The sequence below is a fragment of the Dipodomys merriami genome, unplaced genomic scaffold, assembly GCF_024711535.1.
Source record: "Dipodomys merriami isolate MVZ:Mamm:240054 unplaced genomic scaffold, mDipMer1.0.p SCAF_48, whole genome shotgun sequence".
Lineage (NCBI taxonomy): Eukaryota > Metazoa > Chordata > Mammalia > Rodentia > Heteromyidae > Dipodomys > Dipodomys merriami.
Window position 1 is genome coordinate 12,045,607 of NW_027206046.1, and position 13,424 is coordinate 12,059,030.

Here is a 13,424-nt window from a genome sequence, read left to right on the forward strand (position 1 = left end):
TCCTTCTCACTATGAAACTTCTTATTCTTCCCTCCTACGTGCTGGTAATGTGTATTTCAGTTATCTAGTCCCTCAAATTCTATCCCAACTAGTAGAAATAATGTGGGGGTTTTCATATTTTTCTCATATGAATGGCTACTTAAAAATAGCCAACCCTAGGGGCTGTAGGAATTTCTATTTTCTTTTTCCTTTATTGTAGCCCTAGCCTACCATAGTGCTCAGATAAGTTTGTGTAATTCATGAAAATGTCCATGATAGTTTTGCTCTGTTACTAACTTCATTTGTATGACCTTTATGTCTTTTTTTTATTAGCTGGCATACTTAGGATTTCTGATGCTTTATACATTTGTAGTTCTTGTACAAATGGAACAGTTACCTTCAGTTCAAGAATGGATTGTTATTGCTTATATTTTTACCTATGCCATTGAGAAAGTCCGTGAGGTATGTGTTTAGTTTGTCCTACCAGTAACTTACTGTATATATGGAGGATCTTTTTCTTTCTTGCTTCATTATAAGAATATATGTGGGTATGTGTATTTGTAATTCCAGTGGATGGTAAAATTATAGAAGTATAGAACATGGGGGATTGTGTGTGTGCGTGTTTCATTATTTAGAGACTGCTTTGCTAATTTCTGTATGATCAAACCCCCATATAGGTAAGATCTTACATATTAATACAGTGCGTTATTCCTGTAAAAATTGGGCAAAAAATAATGTTTTTTGTTAATTTTTCTATAGTCAGGTTACTAACAATCACAGAGTTGTGATATAGTACTGTCCCACATTTATAACACTAAATTAGAAGGTATTGTTTAATTGTACAATTACAAAGGCATTGTTTCAGACTGGATTCTATTTTTTTAGCAGAGGATCCACAGGATAGTAGGACATGGCTCTGTAAGGAAATTCACCGTCTTAGATAGGATTTCATTCCATTAGTGGCACAAAAGGAAGACTTTAATATTTAGAACTTAAGTATTTTAAGTATTTAAGCTGTGAATGTATCATTCCTCTCGTGTTTTCTATTATATTCAAGAGAAATAGTATATGTTTTAAAATAAGTTAGATACAGCAACATAAACTATTGAATTATTTAATTTCTGCACATATGGTATCTATGAATAATACTCTCTTAAGTATGTCTAACTACCATCTCAATTTAAAATAAAACACCTTTTCAGCATTCCAGGTCTACAGAATTGTTTTATGGGACTGGGGATACTGCTTAACTGATAGGGCACCTGGCAAGTGTGAAGCCGAGTATTCTAATTCAAGATTTTGGTTTCTTAATTATGTGGTCTCAGTGGAGCAGGTCATTGATTAGAAATCTTTACCTCTGCTATCTTACTTTTGGTTTATTATATGCTTCATCAAATACCAAGATAGCAGATTAAAAGCACTTTGAAACATTAAAATGTAACTAAATTTCTATGATAATGTAATGAACATTGTATGGTTTTTGTTTTGTTTTGTTTTGCCAATCCTGGGGCTTGAACGCAGGGCCTGGCACTGTCCCTAAGCTTCTTTTTGCTCAAGGCCAGCACTCTACCTGAGCCACAACACCACTTCTGGCCTTTTCTGTTTATGTGGGACTGAAGACTTGAACCCAGGGCTTCAACATGCTAGGAAAGCACTCTATCACTAAGCCTCATTGCCAGCCCAAAGCTGTATGTTTTATAGGAAGAAAGTGAAACTTGTTTAATCTTGTTAAACTTTCAGATCTTTATGTCAGAAGCTGGGAAGATAAGCCAGAAGATTAAAGTGTGGTTCAGTGATTACTTCAATGTCAGCGACACAATTGCCATAATTTCTTTCTTCATTGGATTTGGACTAAGATATGGAGCAAAGTGGAACTTTGAGAATGCCTATGATAATCATGTTTTTGTGGCTGGAAGATTAATTTACTGTCTTAACATAATATTTTGGTATGTGCGTTTGCTAGATTTTCTAGCTGTAAATCAACAGGCAGGACCTTATGTAATGATGATTGGAAAAATGGTAAGTTGAGAGCTGTCTGCTACTACTAATGGGTTTCATTATTTTCTTGAATTTTTAGCATAGTTTAACTTGAACCGGTGAATGTCTGTTAGTTCATATTTATTTGGTTTCCTTATCATTTCGTTAAATTTTTTAAAATCAACATAGGAAAAACATGTTTTGTATTATCTTGAAATACTTTCATTTTTAAAATACTATTTGCCAGTATACAGACAAATAATGAAAGCAGGAACTATATGTATATTTCTTTTAATCTTTACTGCTTATAATCTAAACCAGACCATGTCTTCTAGCACCTTCAGTAGGTAGGTTAGTAATCTCTTTCATCATAACCAGTCTGGCTTGTCTTCAAACTATAGACTAGAGTGATATATCAAAATGCAAATATTGAGTATGTCACTTCTCTATCTTTAAAGTTTTAATGATTTTTGCCTTGTTCCAAAAGATCAATGTACTAAGTTAAATCCACAAGTCTTGCCTAGTTTTACCTCTTGTATGTCTGCTTTACTGTCCTTCTCTCATGCCTCTCTCCCTCCCTCCTTCCTTTTCATTTGAGATACTTACACAGAATCACAAGAAAGAAATCAATCCTTTGGACCCTTTTGTTTCTTCCTTGTTTTCCTTTAAGCCTATGTCATATATTATTACCTTTTCTTATCCTATAATCCCATGGATCTTTAATTTTTTCTTTTTAAGTAGGCTATAGTAGTGAATGCCTGTAATGCCAGCTGCTTGGAAGGCTGACACAGAAGGATCACCTCTTGATTTTTTTGAGATAAGGTTTTGCTCTGTAATTCAAACTGGCCTTGAACTCTCAGTCCTCCTACCTAGGGAGTGCCGCAAGTACAGATAGGCACCACACCATGCCAGCGGTCTCTGTGCCTAGTCTTTGTTTTGTGTGTGCCAGTCCTGGGCTTGAACACAGGGCCTGGGCACTGTTCCTGAGCTGCTTTAGCTCAGGGCTAGTACTCTACCACTTGAGCCACAGAGCCATTTCTGGCTTTTTCTGTTTATGTGGTACTGAGGAATTGAACCCAGGGCTTCATGCATGCTAGGCAAGCACTCTACCACTAAGCCACATTCCCAGCCCCCCATATCTTAAATTATATTCTTATTGCATTATTTATCTTCTTTATAGACTGTAAACTACCCCAATAGGAAACTTTTCTAGTTTATTTCTCTAGTACTTATTCTAGAACCTTTACATACTAGTTTCTCCTTAGTAAAGATGTACTGTTTAGATGGATAAAGCAATTATAAGTAGAAGAAGCTATATAAAAATGCTGAGTATTATTGTTTTGATAGTTATGTTATCTAATTTTTCTAACCTTAGCGGCAAATCATAAATGTTAGTCAAATACTTTTTAATGTTTATTATTTACTGCTGTGCAAGACACTACTGAGCAATGCAGTACAGTTCCTGACCTTTATAAAGTCACATTTCTCTAATTTGACTTTTTAAAAATCTTGTAATTTTAAAAAATAGTTTTGCAGTCTAGCTTGAGGGCTGTCCTGTACAAAACATTTTTTATTTACTTATTTTTTGCCCATCCTGGGGCTTGAGCTCTGGGCCAGGGTACTGTTCCTGAGCTTCTTTTGCTCAAGGCAAACACTCTACCACGTGAGTCACAGCGCCACTTCTGGCTTTTTTGAGCAGTTTGTTAGAGATAAGAGTCTCATTCATGCCTGGGCTGGCTTCGAACCATGATCCTCAGACCTGAGCCTCCTGAGTAGCTTGGATTACAAGTATGAGCCATTGGTATCTGGCTCTGTATAAAATATTTTGGGAAATCGTATGAGCCTGTTTTGTAACAGTCCAATTCACTGATGACGTAATGTTAGAGCTACATGGGAAGTAACAGAGCAGGTGTAGAAAGGCACAGCCTGGCTGGGACTGCCTGTGGAAGAAGGAATTGATTGTCAGGTGGGGTAAGTGTGGTAGGCTGGCTCGTGGCGGACATTGCCAGTTAGTCTAAATGCTTAGAAAATGAAAATACACTAAAACTACTGGTTTCCTCCTCACATTTAGTATTTTTATTGTACCTTGACCACTCCTGCCTTTATTGTCATTGTCACAGTATATTCATTTTAAAACATATTAAATAGATTGGTTTGTTTTTTTTTTTTAGTTCATAGTAAAGTGCACATTTATTGCAAATGCAATCTTGATTCGTATGAGGGTTTCTCCCTACCTAGGTTAAAATTTATGAATGAATATTATGTGTTAACGTGAGAAAATACTCTTTTAGAAAGTAAATAATGAGAATTTGTATAGCTTGAATAGGAATTAAAGATAGAAATATTTTAAAGCATTTTTTCTCAATTTGAAATCTTGCATAAGGTATAGAGCTTATGTTTCAGTGAATTATTACGTGGTGAGTCAATTAGATTATTTTCAATTTTGTTGAAGTAGAGGAATTACTAACTACCTGACTTGCAAAATAACTTGTTACCCAAATATTCATGATTTAATCTATTGCTTTGTTGCTTTGTGTTTTTTTTTTGTTTTTTTGTTTTTTTTGGTCCGGTCGTGGGGCCTGAACTCTGGGCCTGGGTGCTGTCCCTCAGCTCTTCAGCTCAAGGCTAGCGCTCTACACTTGAGCCACAGCGCCACTTCCGGCTTTTTTCTTCTTGCTTATGTGGTGCTGAGGAATCGAACCCAGGGCCTTGAGATGCAAGGCAAGCTCTCTACCACTGAGCCACCTTCCCAGCCCTTGCTTTGTATTTTTTACTTCACATACCAGCCACTAGTTCAGGACACTTGTTAAATACACCTTTGTTTTATGAAGTAAGCAAAGGACAATTAACAAAGACAATGTCCAAGAGAGTCTGCTCCCCCATTATAAAAAAACTTTTAGAAAAGGGTGAAATTCATTTCCTAAATCTTCCCATGTGTCTGTACTTTAAAAGATTCTCTATCTCAGAGTTGGCAAATTCCAGTTTGAACAAAATTAATACAGTTCATTATAGAGATAAAAATACTAATGACTTGCTTAGCTTCACAGATTTTTTTTTTCTATTTAAAATGAAAAATTCCTTGATATTAAGGTATATACAGTATTAAGATTTCCCTGAACAGCTGGGGGCTAGTGGCTCACGCTGATAATCCTAGCTGTTCAGGAAACTGAGATTTGAGAATCTTGGTTTGAAGCCAGCCTGGACAGGAAATTCTGTAAGACTCTTACCTCCAATAAATTATTCAATAAAAGTTGGAAGTGGAGCTGTGGCTCAAGTGGTGGAGCCAGTAGCCCTTAATGCAAAAAAAAAAAAAAAAAAAGCTCAAGGATACCATACAGGCCCTGAGTTCAAGCCCTGAAACCAGCACCAAAAAAGAAAAAGAAAGAAAGAAGGAAATTTAATACCATTACTAGGAATTTACAAAACAAAACTCAAAAGATTTGTTTTTCTATTCACATATTAGAAACATTTTTAAGATGTCAGTTGCCTTGTATTTTGACAATGTTTATTTTTTTAACAGGTGGCCAATATGTTCTACATTGTAGTGATTATGGCTCTTGTATTACTTAGTTTTGGTGTTCCCAGAAAGGCAATACTTTATCCTCATGAAGAACCATCTTGGACTCTTGCTAAAGACATAGTGTTTCATCCATACTGGATGATTTTTGGTGAAGTTTATGCATATGAAATTGATGGTAAGGATTTATAGTATTGTCTTTTGGTTAGTTTATATTTTTAAGACCAGATTGCATTGTTGGAAATATTTCTTGTTTTCTACAAAGTCAAACCTAAGTACCCTGCTGTGTATTAAGTAACTCAGGGTGGGGATTAATTGAAAATATAAGAAGTTTTTTTCGAATTTTTTTCAAGCATTGGAAATCTGACCTAAATTAGCTCAGACCAGGAGGCCACTTACTAGATCACATAGCAGAAAGTTCTGGAAAGAGTGGTCTTTAGGGTTGGTTAATTTGTATCAACCCTAAAGTGGTGGGCAAATAGATGATTATGGTTATTATTTATTCTCAGATAGTGTTAAAATAGGTCTTTTTAGGCTGGCTAAGTTTTGTGTTGAGTGGCTTCTTGGTCAGTATGGTTTTCATGGTGATAGTGTACTCTGTTTCTCTAATGCTGTATCTCCTGTTGTGTGGTTGTTACATAGCTTTAGCTATAGTTTCTCACTTTCCTTCATTGTTTTCTTAAGTCTTTACTCCCCTAATCAACTGTGAATAGAATAGACACCAGTTTATAAAACTTTAATGAAAGGCCATTAATAACATTTGTGTGCCTATCAAACCATTTAAAAGAATAATACAGCTAGCTATTATGAGAATTTTAATGATGAATAAATCACTAAGTATTACTGAGTATGCTGTAAATATTTATATGGAAATCTTCCCTAATTCATGATTATTTAATTCTAATCCTTGCCCACACTAAGTTTTCTATTTTTACCATTGCCATAGTAGATATTAAAGCTCTTCTCTTCCTTGTTTGTGTTTAGTTCTATTCTAGCTTCAGAAACATTGCAGGTCTAGTCACTTGATGTTTGAAAAGCCCTTTGGCAATTTCTTCAACCCTCTTGTGACACAGTATACCCATAGTCTTCACCTTTGTAAATTTTGGGGTTTATTATGAGTCTTTTTTTTTTTTGGGGTCCGGTCGTGAGGCCTGAACTCTGGGCCTGGGTGCTGTCCCTCAGCTCTTCAGCTCAAGGCTAGCGCTCTACCACCTGAGCCACAGCGTCACTTCCGGCTTTTTTTTTCTTTTTTGCTTATGTGGTGCTGAGGAATCGAACCCAGGGCCTCATGCATGCAAGGCAAGCGCTCTACCACTGAGCCACCTTCCCAGCCCCGAGTCTTTCATACTTTTAAGTCTCAGATATTTTTGTTATGCAAATGTTATAGTGTAGCTGAATTTATTAGCAGTTCTTATACTAAACTCTGCTTCTATGACACCTATATACCCTGCTTTCTGGAATAAAGTGGCTGTATCTCATTTTTCCCCCCCCTAAAGTGTGTGCAAATGATAGCTCTATCCGTCACATCTGTGGTCCCGGGACATGGCTGACTCCATTTCTTCAAGCAGTCTACCTCTTTGTACAGTATATCATTATGGTTAATCTTCTCATCGCATTTTTCAAGTAAGAATTTCATTTTACTGCTTATTATAAAGAGATCATTTGATATCTAGTTCTACTTATTTTGAAGGAAATATTTACAGTCTAAAAATTAAGCCAAGTGCTGGTGGGTCACCCCTCTAAACCTAGCTACTCAGGAGATTGAGATCTGAGGATCTCAGTTCAGAGACATCCTGGGCAGAAAAGTCTGTGAGCCTTTTGTGTCCAGTTAACCATCCAAAAAATAGAACTGGACCTGTGACTTAAGTGTAGAGCCCTAGCCTTGAGCAAGAAAGCTAATAAAAGCCAGGTGCCCGGCAGCTCACACTTACAATCCTAGCTACTTAGGAGGCTGAGATATGAGGATCCCAGTTCAAAGTCAGCCCTGACAACTTCTCTAATTTTTTTAACCACCAGAAAACCGGAAGTGGTGCTGTGGCTCAAGTGGTAGAGCACTCACCTTGAAGAGCTGAGAGACAGTGGCCAGGCCCAGAGTTCAAGCCCCACAACCAGAAAAAAAAAAAAAAAGCTAATAAACAACTGGGCACCCATGGCTCATGCCTGTAATCCTAGCCACTCAGAGGCCTAGAACTGAGGATCACAGTTCCAAGCTAGCCTGGGCAGGAAAGTCCAGGAGACTCTTTTCTCTGATTAACCACTTAAAAAGCTGACAGTAGAGGTGTGGCTCAAGTGGTACAGCGCTAGCCATTAGCAAAAAAAAAAAACAAAAACAAAAACTCAGGGTCAGCACCCAGGCCTTGAGGTCAAGAACTAGGACAAGCACCAAAAAAAAAAACAAAAGTGAAACCCTAGTTGAAAAGTAACTAAGGAAAATGGTTTGGGAGCTACGGCTTAGGTGATTGAGTGCCTGCCTAGCAAGCCCTAAATTCAGAGCAAGGTACCACCAAAAAAACCCAAAAACATTACAATTATTTTTTCTGCCAATTTGAGAAGTTGCTATTAAAGTTCTCGACCACCTTTGCCTTAGTTTGTTGCGTCTGGGTGTTTTTTTCCTAGTTCTTTAGTTTTGTTGATGGAAGGGTTTACTTTTGAATCCTTATTTAGTAAGAAATATAGTAACATCTTTAATAATAATCCATATCTTAATTTTTAAGATGTTATTAGCTGATTTGTTTTATTTTTATTCCTTGCTCTTCTAGTAATGTGTATTTACAAGTGAAGGCAATTTCCAATATTGTGTGGAAATACCAGCGCTACCATTTTATCATGGCTTACCATGAAAAACCAGTCCTGCCTCCTCCACTCATCATTCTTAGCCATATTGTCTCTCTGTTTTGCTGTGTATGTAAAAGAAGAAAGAAAGATAAGACTTCTGATGGACCAAGTATGTACAATAAATTAAGCAGATATTTAATTTGATCCTTAATATTACACTGAAGGCTAAGTATTGATTTTATTCCAATGGCTTAGCTTCCTGCTGTCATGAAGGCTTTTGTTAAATTTGCTTGAACATAAAGGAATGTTTACATACAATCTAGTATCTGTAAAAGTAGATATGTTAAATGTCTCTTGGGAGGTGGCATGTCAGTATCTGTTTGTTAAAGTAGTAATATAAATTTTAACACCTTAGCTGTTCTACGAACCACTTACAGTGTTACTTAAACCATAACAATTTTAGTTTTTGGGTTTTTTTTTTTTGGGTCCGGTCATGGGGCCTGAACTCTGGGCCTGGGCGCTGTCCCTCAACTCTTCAGCTCAAGGCTAGCGCTCTACCACTTGAGCCACAGTGCCACTTGTGGCTTTTTTCTTTTTGCTTATGTGGTGCTGAGGAATCAAACCTAGGGCCTCAGGCATGCAAGGCAAGCGCTCTACCACAGAGCCACCTTCCCAGCCCCCCCCCTTTTTTTTTTGTCGGTAGTGGGGTTTGACCTCTGGGCTTGGGCGCTGTCCCTGTGTTCTTCAGCTCAAGACCAGCGCTCTACCGCTTGAGCCACAGCGCCACTTCTGGTTTTCCAGTGGTTTATTGGAAATACGAGTCTCACGGACTTTCCTGCCCGGGCTGGCTTTGAACCACAATCCTCAGATCTCAGTCTCCTGAGTAGCTAGGATTACAGGTGTGAGCCACTGGTTCCCGGCTACAATTTTAGTATATTCTATGTACTCTCTGAAACAAATCATCGTTATGTCAAATTCTAGGTAAGATGTTCAGTATCTGGTTTATCAAATTAATTCTTCAATTCCCTGACTTAGATACATGAGGGAGAGTAAGAGAAAGAGAAGAGTGTGTGGTATAGGAAAAGCTATTTAAAATGGTCTAGTGCCTAAAAGTACAGCAGTAAAACAAAAGAGCAATAATTCACCAGAACCTGAGTAATGCACAATGGTCATGAGCTAAAATTTGATAGACCTTATTGATAGTTTTTCCCTTTTCTTCCCTTAGAACTTTTCTTAACAGAAGAAGATCAAAAGAAACTTCATGATTTTGAAGAACAATGTGTTGAAATGTACTTTAATGAAAAAGATGACAAATTCCATTCTGGAAGTGAAGAGAGAATACGTGTCACTTTTGAAAGGTCTTGAAGTTCTTTATTATTAATTACATGTCAGAATAGATTTCATTAATGTCTCTTACACATGGTTAACTAAATATAAATCAGTCAATATCATGGTGCTTTTTCTCTTTTTTTTTCTTCTTTTAAAAATACAATTTTAGGGGTTAGGAAGGTGGCTCAGTGGTAGAGCACTTGCCTTGCATGCATGAGGCCCTGGGTTTGATTCTTCAGCACCACATAAGCAGGGAAAAAAAAGACACAAGTGGCGCTGTGGCTCAAGTGGTAGAGCGCTAGCTTTGAGCTGAAGAGCTGAGGGACAGCGCCCAGGCCCAGAGTTCAGGCCCCATGACCAGACCCCAAAAAAAATTTTTTTTTATTAAGGTGTTGTACAAAGGGGTTACCATTTCATAAAGTCAAATAATGAGTGTATTTCTTTTTGGACAATATTGTTCCTGCTTTTGCTTTCCCCTAGTTTGACTCTCCTATCCCAGCCCATAAGTTACATAGTAGTTTTTGTTATTGTTATTGTTGATGATGTTAGGCCAGTCCTGAGGCTTGAATTCAGGACCTGGACACTGTCTCTGAGCTTTTTTTGCTCAAGGCTAGCACTTTACCACTTAAACCATAGTGCCACTTCCAGCGTTTTCTGTGTACGTGGTACTGAGGACTTGAACCCAGGGCTTCATGCATGTTAGACAAGCACTCTATCACTAAGCCACATTCCCAGCCCCATAGTTCTTTTTTTAAAGGTGTTTCATACATGCTTTACAAGAACTCTACCATTGAGCTAAATCCCCAGCCTTATGGTAACTTTTTGACTGTAAGTTATAAAAGATAGAGAAGAGTTAATGTTCTTGAATATTCAGAGAGAAAAATGGAACTATCCTATGTATTTAACAACCTTTCTTTTTGTTGGTTTCCTTACATTCTGAAGCATGTGGTGTTTTTAAGTTGTAGTAGTGGTAGTTCAATGTATGCCTATTTTGATGAGAGGAAATGGAATTGCAACCCTCTAGAATAAAAAAAGAAAAAATTTGAAGCCAGGCACCAATGGCTCACACCTGTAATCCTAGCTACTCAGGAGGCTGAGATCTGAGGATCATGATTTTAAGCTAGCCCAGGCAGGAATGTCCATGAGACTTTTTTTTTTTTTTTTGGTTGGTCATGGGGCTTGTACTCTGGGCCTTGGGCGCTGTCCCTCAGCTCTTCAACTCAAGATGAGCATTCTACCACTTGAGCAACAGCGCCATTCCGGTTTTCTGGTAGCTTACTGGAGATGAGTCTCACGGACTTTCCTGCCCAGGCTGGCTTTGAACCACAACCTTCAGATATTCCGTAGTCCAAGAGACTCTTATCTCCAATAAAGTACTAAAACAAACAGACAAACAGAAAATTGGAAGTGGTGCTCTGGCTCAAGTGATAGAGTGCTTGCCTTGAGCAAAAGAAGCTCAGTGACAGTGCCCAGGTCCAGAATTTAAGCCCCAGGACTAATTTCTTTTTCTAATTTTTTTATTAATGTTTTTTGACACCTTTTTTTAAAAAATTGAGTTAGCATTATATCCTCTTAAACATGGGTATGCCTTATAAATAAGTAATAGCACTTTGTGTGTGCATGTGCTTGTACTTGTCACTTGGCTTTTTTGCTTTTGACTGCTGTTCTACCACTTGAGTCATTACATACTGCTCCATATGCCATTTTTTTTTTCTTCTGGTCGTGGGGCTTGAACTCTGTGCTTGAGCACTGTCCCTGCACTCTTCAGCTCAAGGTGAGCTCTCTATCACTTGAGCCACAGTGCCTCTTCTGGTTTTCTTTTTTTTTTTTTTTATAGTAATCAACAGGTTTTATTTTCTTAGAACTGAAATCACCTACTGGTTTTCAGAGCTAAACTTCCAAAGCTACAGTCTGCAATTTTTCATCAGAGCCCAAGAAAGAGGCAGGGGTAAGAGACAAGAGATGAAAGAGGCATAGAAAAAAACCACTAAGAAGAGACCTCTTCCGGTTTTCTAGTGGTTTATTGGAGATAAGAGTCTCACGGCCTTTCCTGCCCAGCCTGGCTTTGAACCGAGATCCTCAGATCTCAGCCTCCTGAGTAGCTAGGATTACAGGCGTGCGCCACCGGCGCCCGGCTCCATATGACTTATTTTTTATAACTTGTTTGGACGTTTGTAAAATTTCTCTCTATCGTCATTTGTTGGGCCTGTCAAAAGAATTTCTGTATTTTTTTTTTTTTCTTGGACAAGGGGCTTGAACTCTGGGCCTGGGCGCTGTCCCTCAGCTCTTCAGCTCAAGGCTAGCTCCACCACTTGAGCTACAGCACCACTTCTGGTTTTCTGAGTGGTTTATTGAAGATAAGAGTCTCATAGACTTTCCTGCCGGGGCTGGCTTTGAACTGCAATCCTCAGATCTCAGCCTCACGTGTAGCTAAGATTACAGGAGTGAGCCAACTATGGCTGGCTCTATATTCTTTTTTTTTTTTTTTTCTCATGGGGCAAATTGTTTGTGAATTCTATGACCTTTGACAATACAGTTATTTCTTCCACAAATGATACGTACGTTTCTTTTCTTTTGCTTAGCGTCAACTGTTCCCTCTTTCCCTCTCTTTCCCTCCCATCCATTGCTGCCATTGAGTTGCTTAGTTTCTATATCCATTTTTGACATTGTAAAAAGCCTGTTTTCTCTCCTGCAGAGTGGAGCAGATGTGCATTCAGATTAAAGAAGTTGGAGACCGTGTCAGCTACATAAAAAGATCACTACAGTCCTTAGATTCTCAAATTGGACATCTGCAAGACCTTTCAGCCCTGACAGTAGATACACTAAAAACACTCACTGCCCAGAAAGCTTCTGAAGCGAGCAAAGTTCACAATGAGATCACAAGAGAATTGAGTATTTCCAAACATTTGGCTCAAAATCTTATAGATGATGGTCCCACAAGACCTGTGTGGAAAAAACACAGTGCTGTAAATACACTGAGCTCCTCCCTTCCTCAAGGTGATCTTGAAAGTAATAATCCTTTTCTTTCTAATATGTTCATGAAAGATGAAAAAGATCCTCACTATACCATATTTGGTCAAGAGTTGCCTGTAATCCCCCAGAGAAAAGAATTTGGTTTTCCAGAGGCTGGTTCCTCTTGTGGTGCCTTATTCCCAAGTGCGATTTCTCCTCCAGAACTGCGACAGAGACGACATGGGATAGAAATCTTAAAATTATTTAATAAAACTCAAAAATTAGGCAGTTCACCTAATAGCACACCACATCTGTCATCCCCACCAACCAAATTTTCTGTTAGCACCCCCTCCCAACCAAGTTGCAAAAGCCACTTGGAAACCATAACCAAAGATCAAGAAACTGTCTTCTCCAAAGTTGCAGAAGGAGATAATATAGAATTCGGAGCATTTGTAGGTAAGTTTGGCAAACTCATTAGTATGTCATTACTTTTCATTTGAAAAATCTATTACCTTAGAAAAATAATAAGCAGGCTGGGAAGGTGTCTCTGATAGAGTGCTTGCCTTGCATGCATGAGGCCCTGGGTTTGATTCCACAGTACCACATAAGCAGAAAAAGCTGGAAATGGTGCTGTGGCTCAAGTGGTAGAGCGCTAGCCTTGAGCTGAAGAGCTGAGGGACAAGCGCCCCAGGCCCTCTGACCGACAAAAAAAAAAAAGAAAAGAAAAAAGAAGACTAGCAAATTATTAAAGACATGTACTATGTGAAAAATGAATCATCTTTTCATATAGTTTTAAATACTTTAAAAGAATCAGAAGTAGGACAAATAAAATTTGGCTATAATACTTGGCATATATATCTCTGGTGGTTTACTGTAGTTACATAGGCTCTGTCTT

At 38.1% G+C, this 13,424-nt stretch overlaps 1 protein-coding gene across 2 annotated transcripts in view; it reads left to right on the plus strand.

Moving 5' to 3' along the window:
• Trpm7 (transient receptor potential cation channel subfamily M member 7) overlaps positions 1-13,424 on the plus strand; it is an 84,118-nt gene that overhangs the window by 49,004 nt on the left and 21,690 nt on the right. For both annotated transcript variants that reach the window (XM_069995422.1, XM_069995423.1), the window contains exons 20-26: positions 313-441; positions 1,720-1,998; positions 5,477-5,651; positions 6,970-7,096; positions 8,233-8,417; positions 9,474-9,606; positions 12,273-12,985. In XM_069995422.1, coding sequence (XP_069851523.1) covers positions 313-441; positions 1,720-1,998; positions 5,477-5,651; positions 6,970-7,096; positions 8,233-8,417; positions 9,474-9,606; positions 12,273-12,985 — 1,741 coding nt within the window. The remainder of the gene's footprint in view (positions 1-312; positions 442-1,719; positions 1,999-5,476; positions 5,652-6,969; positions 7,097-8,232; positions 8,418-9,473; positions 9,607-12,272; positions 12,986-13,424) is intronic.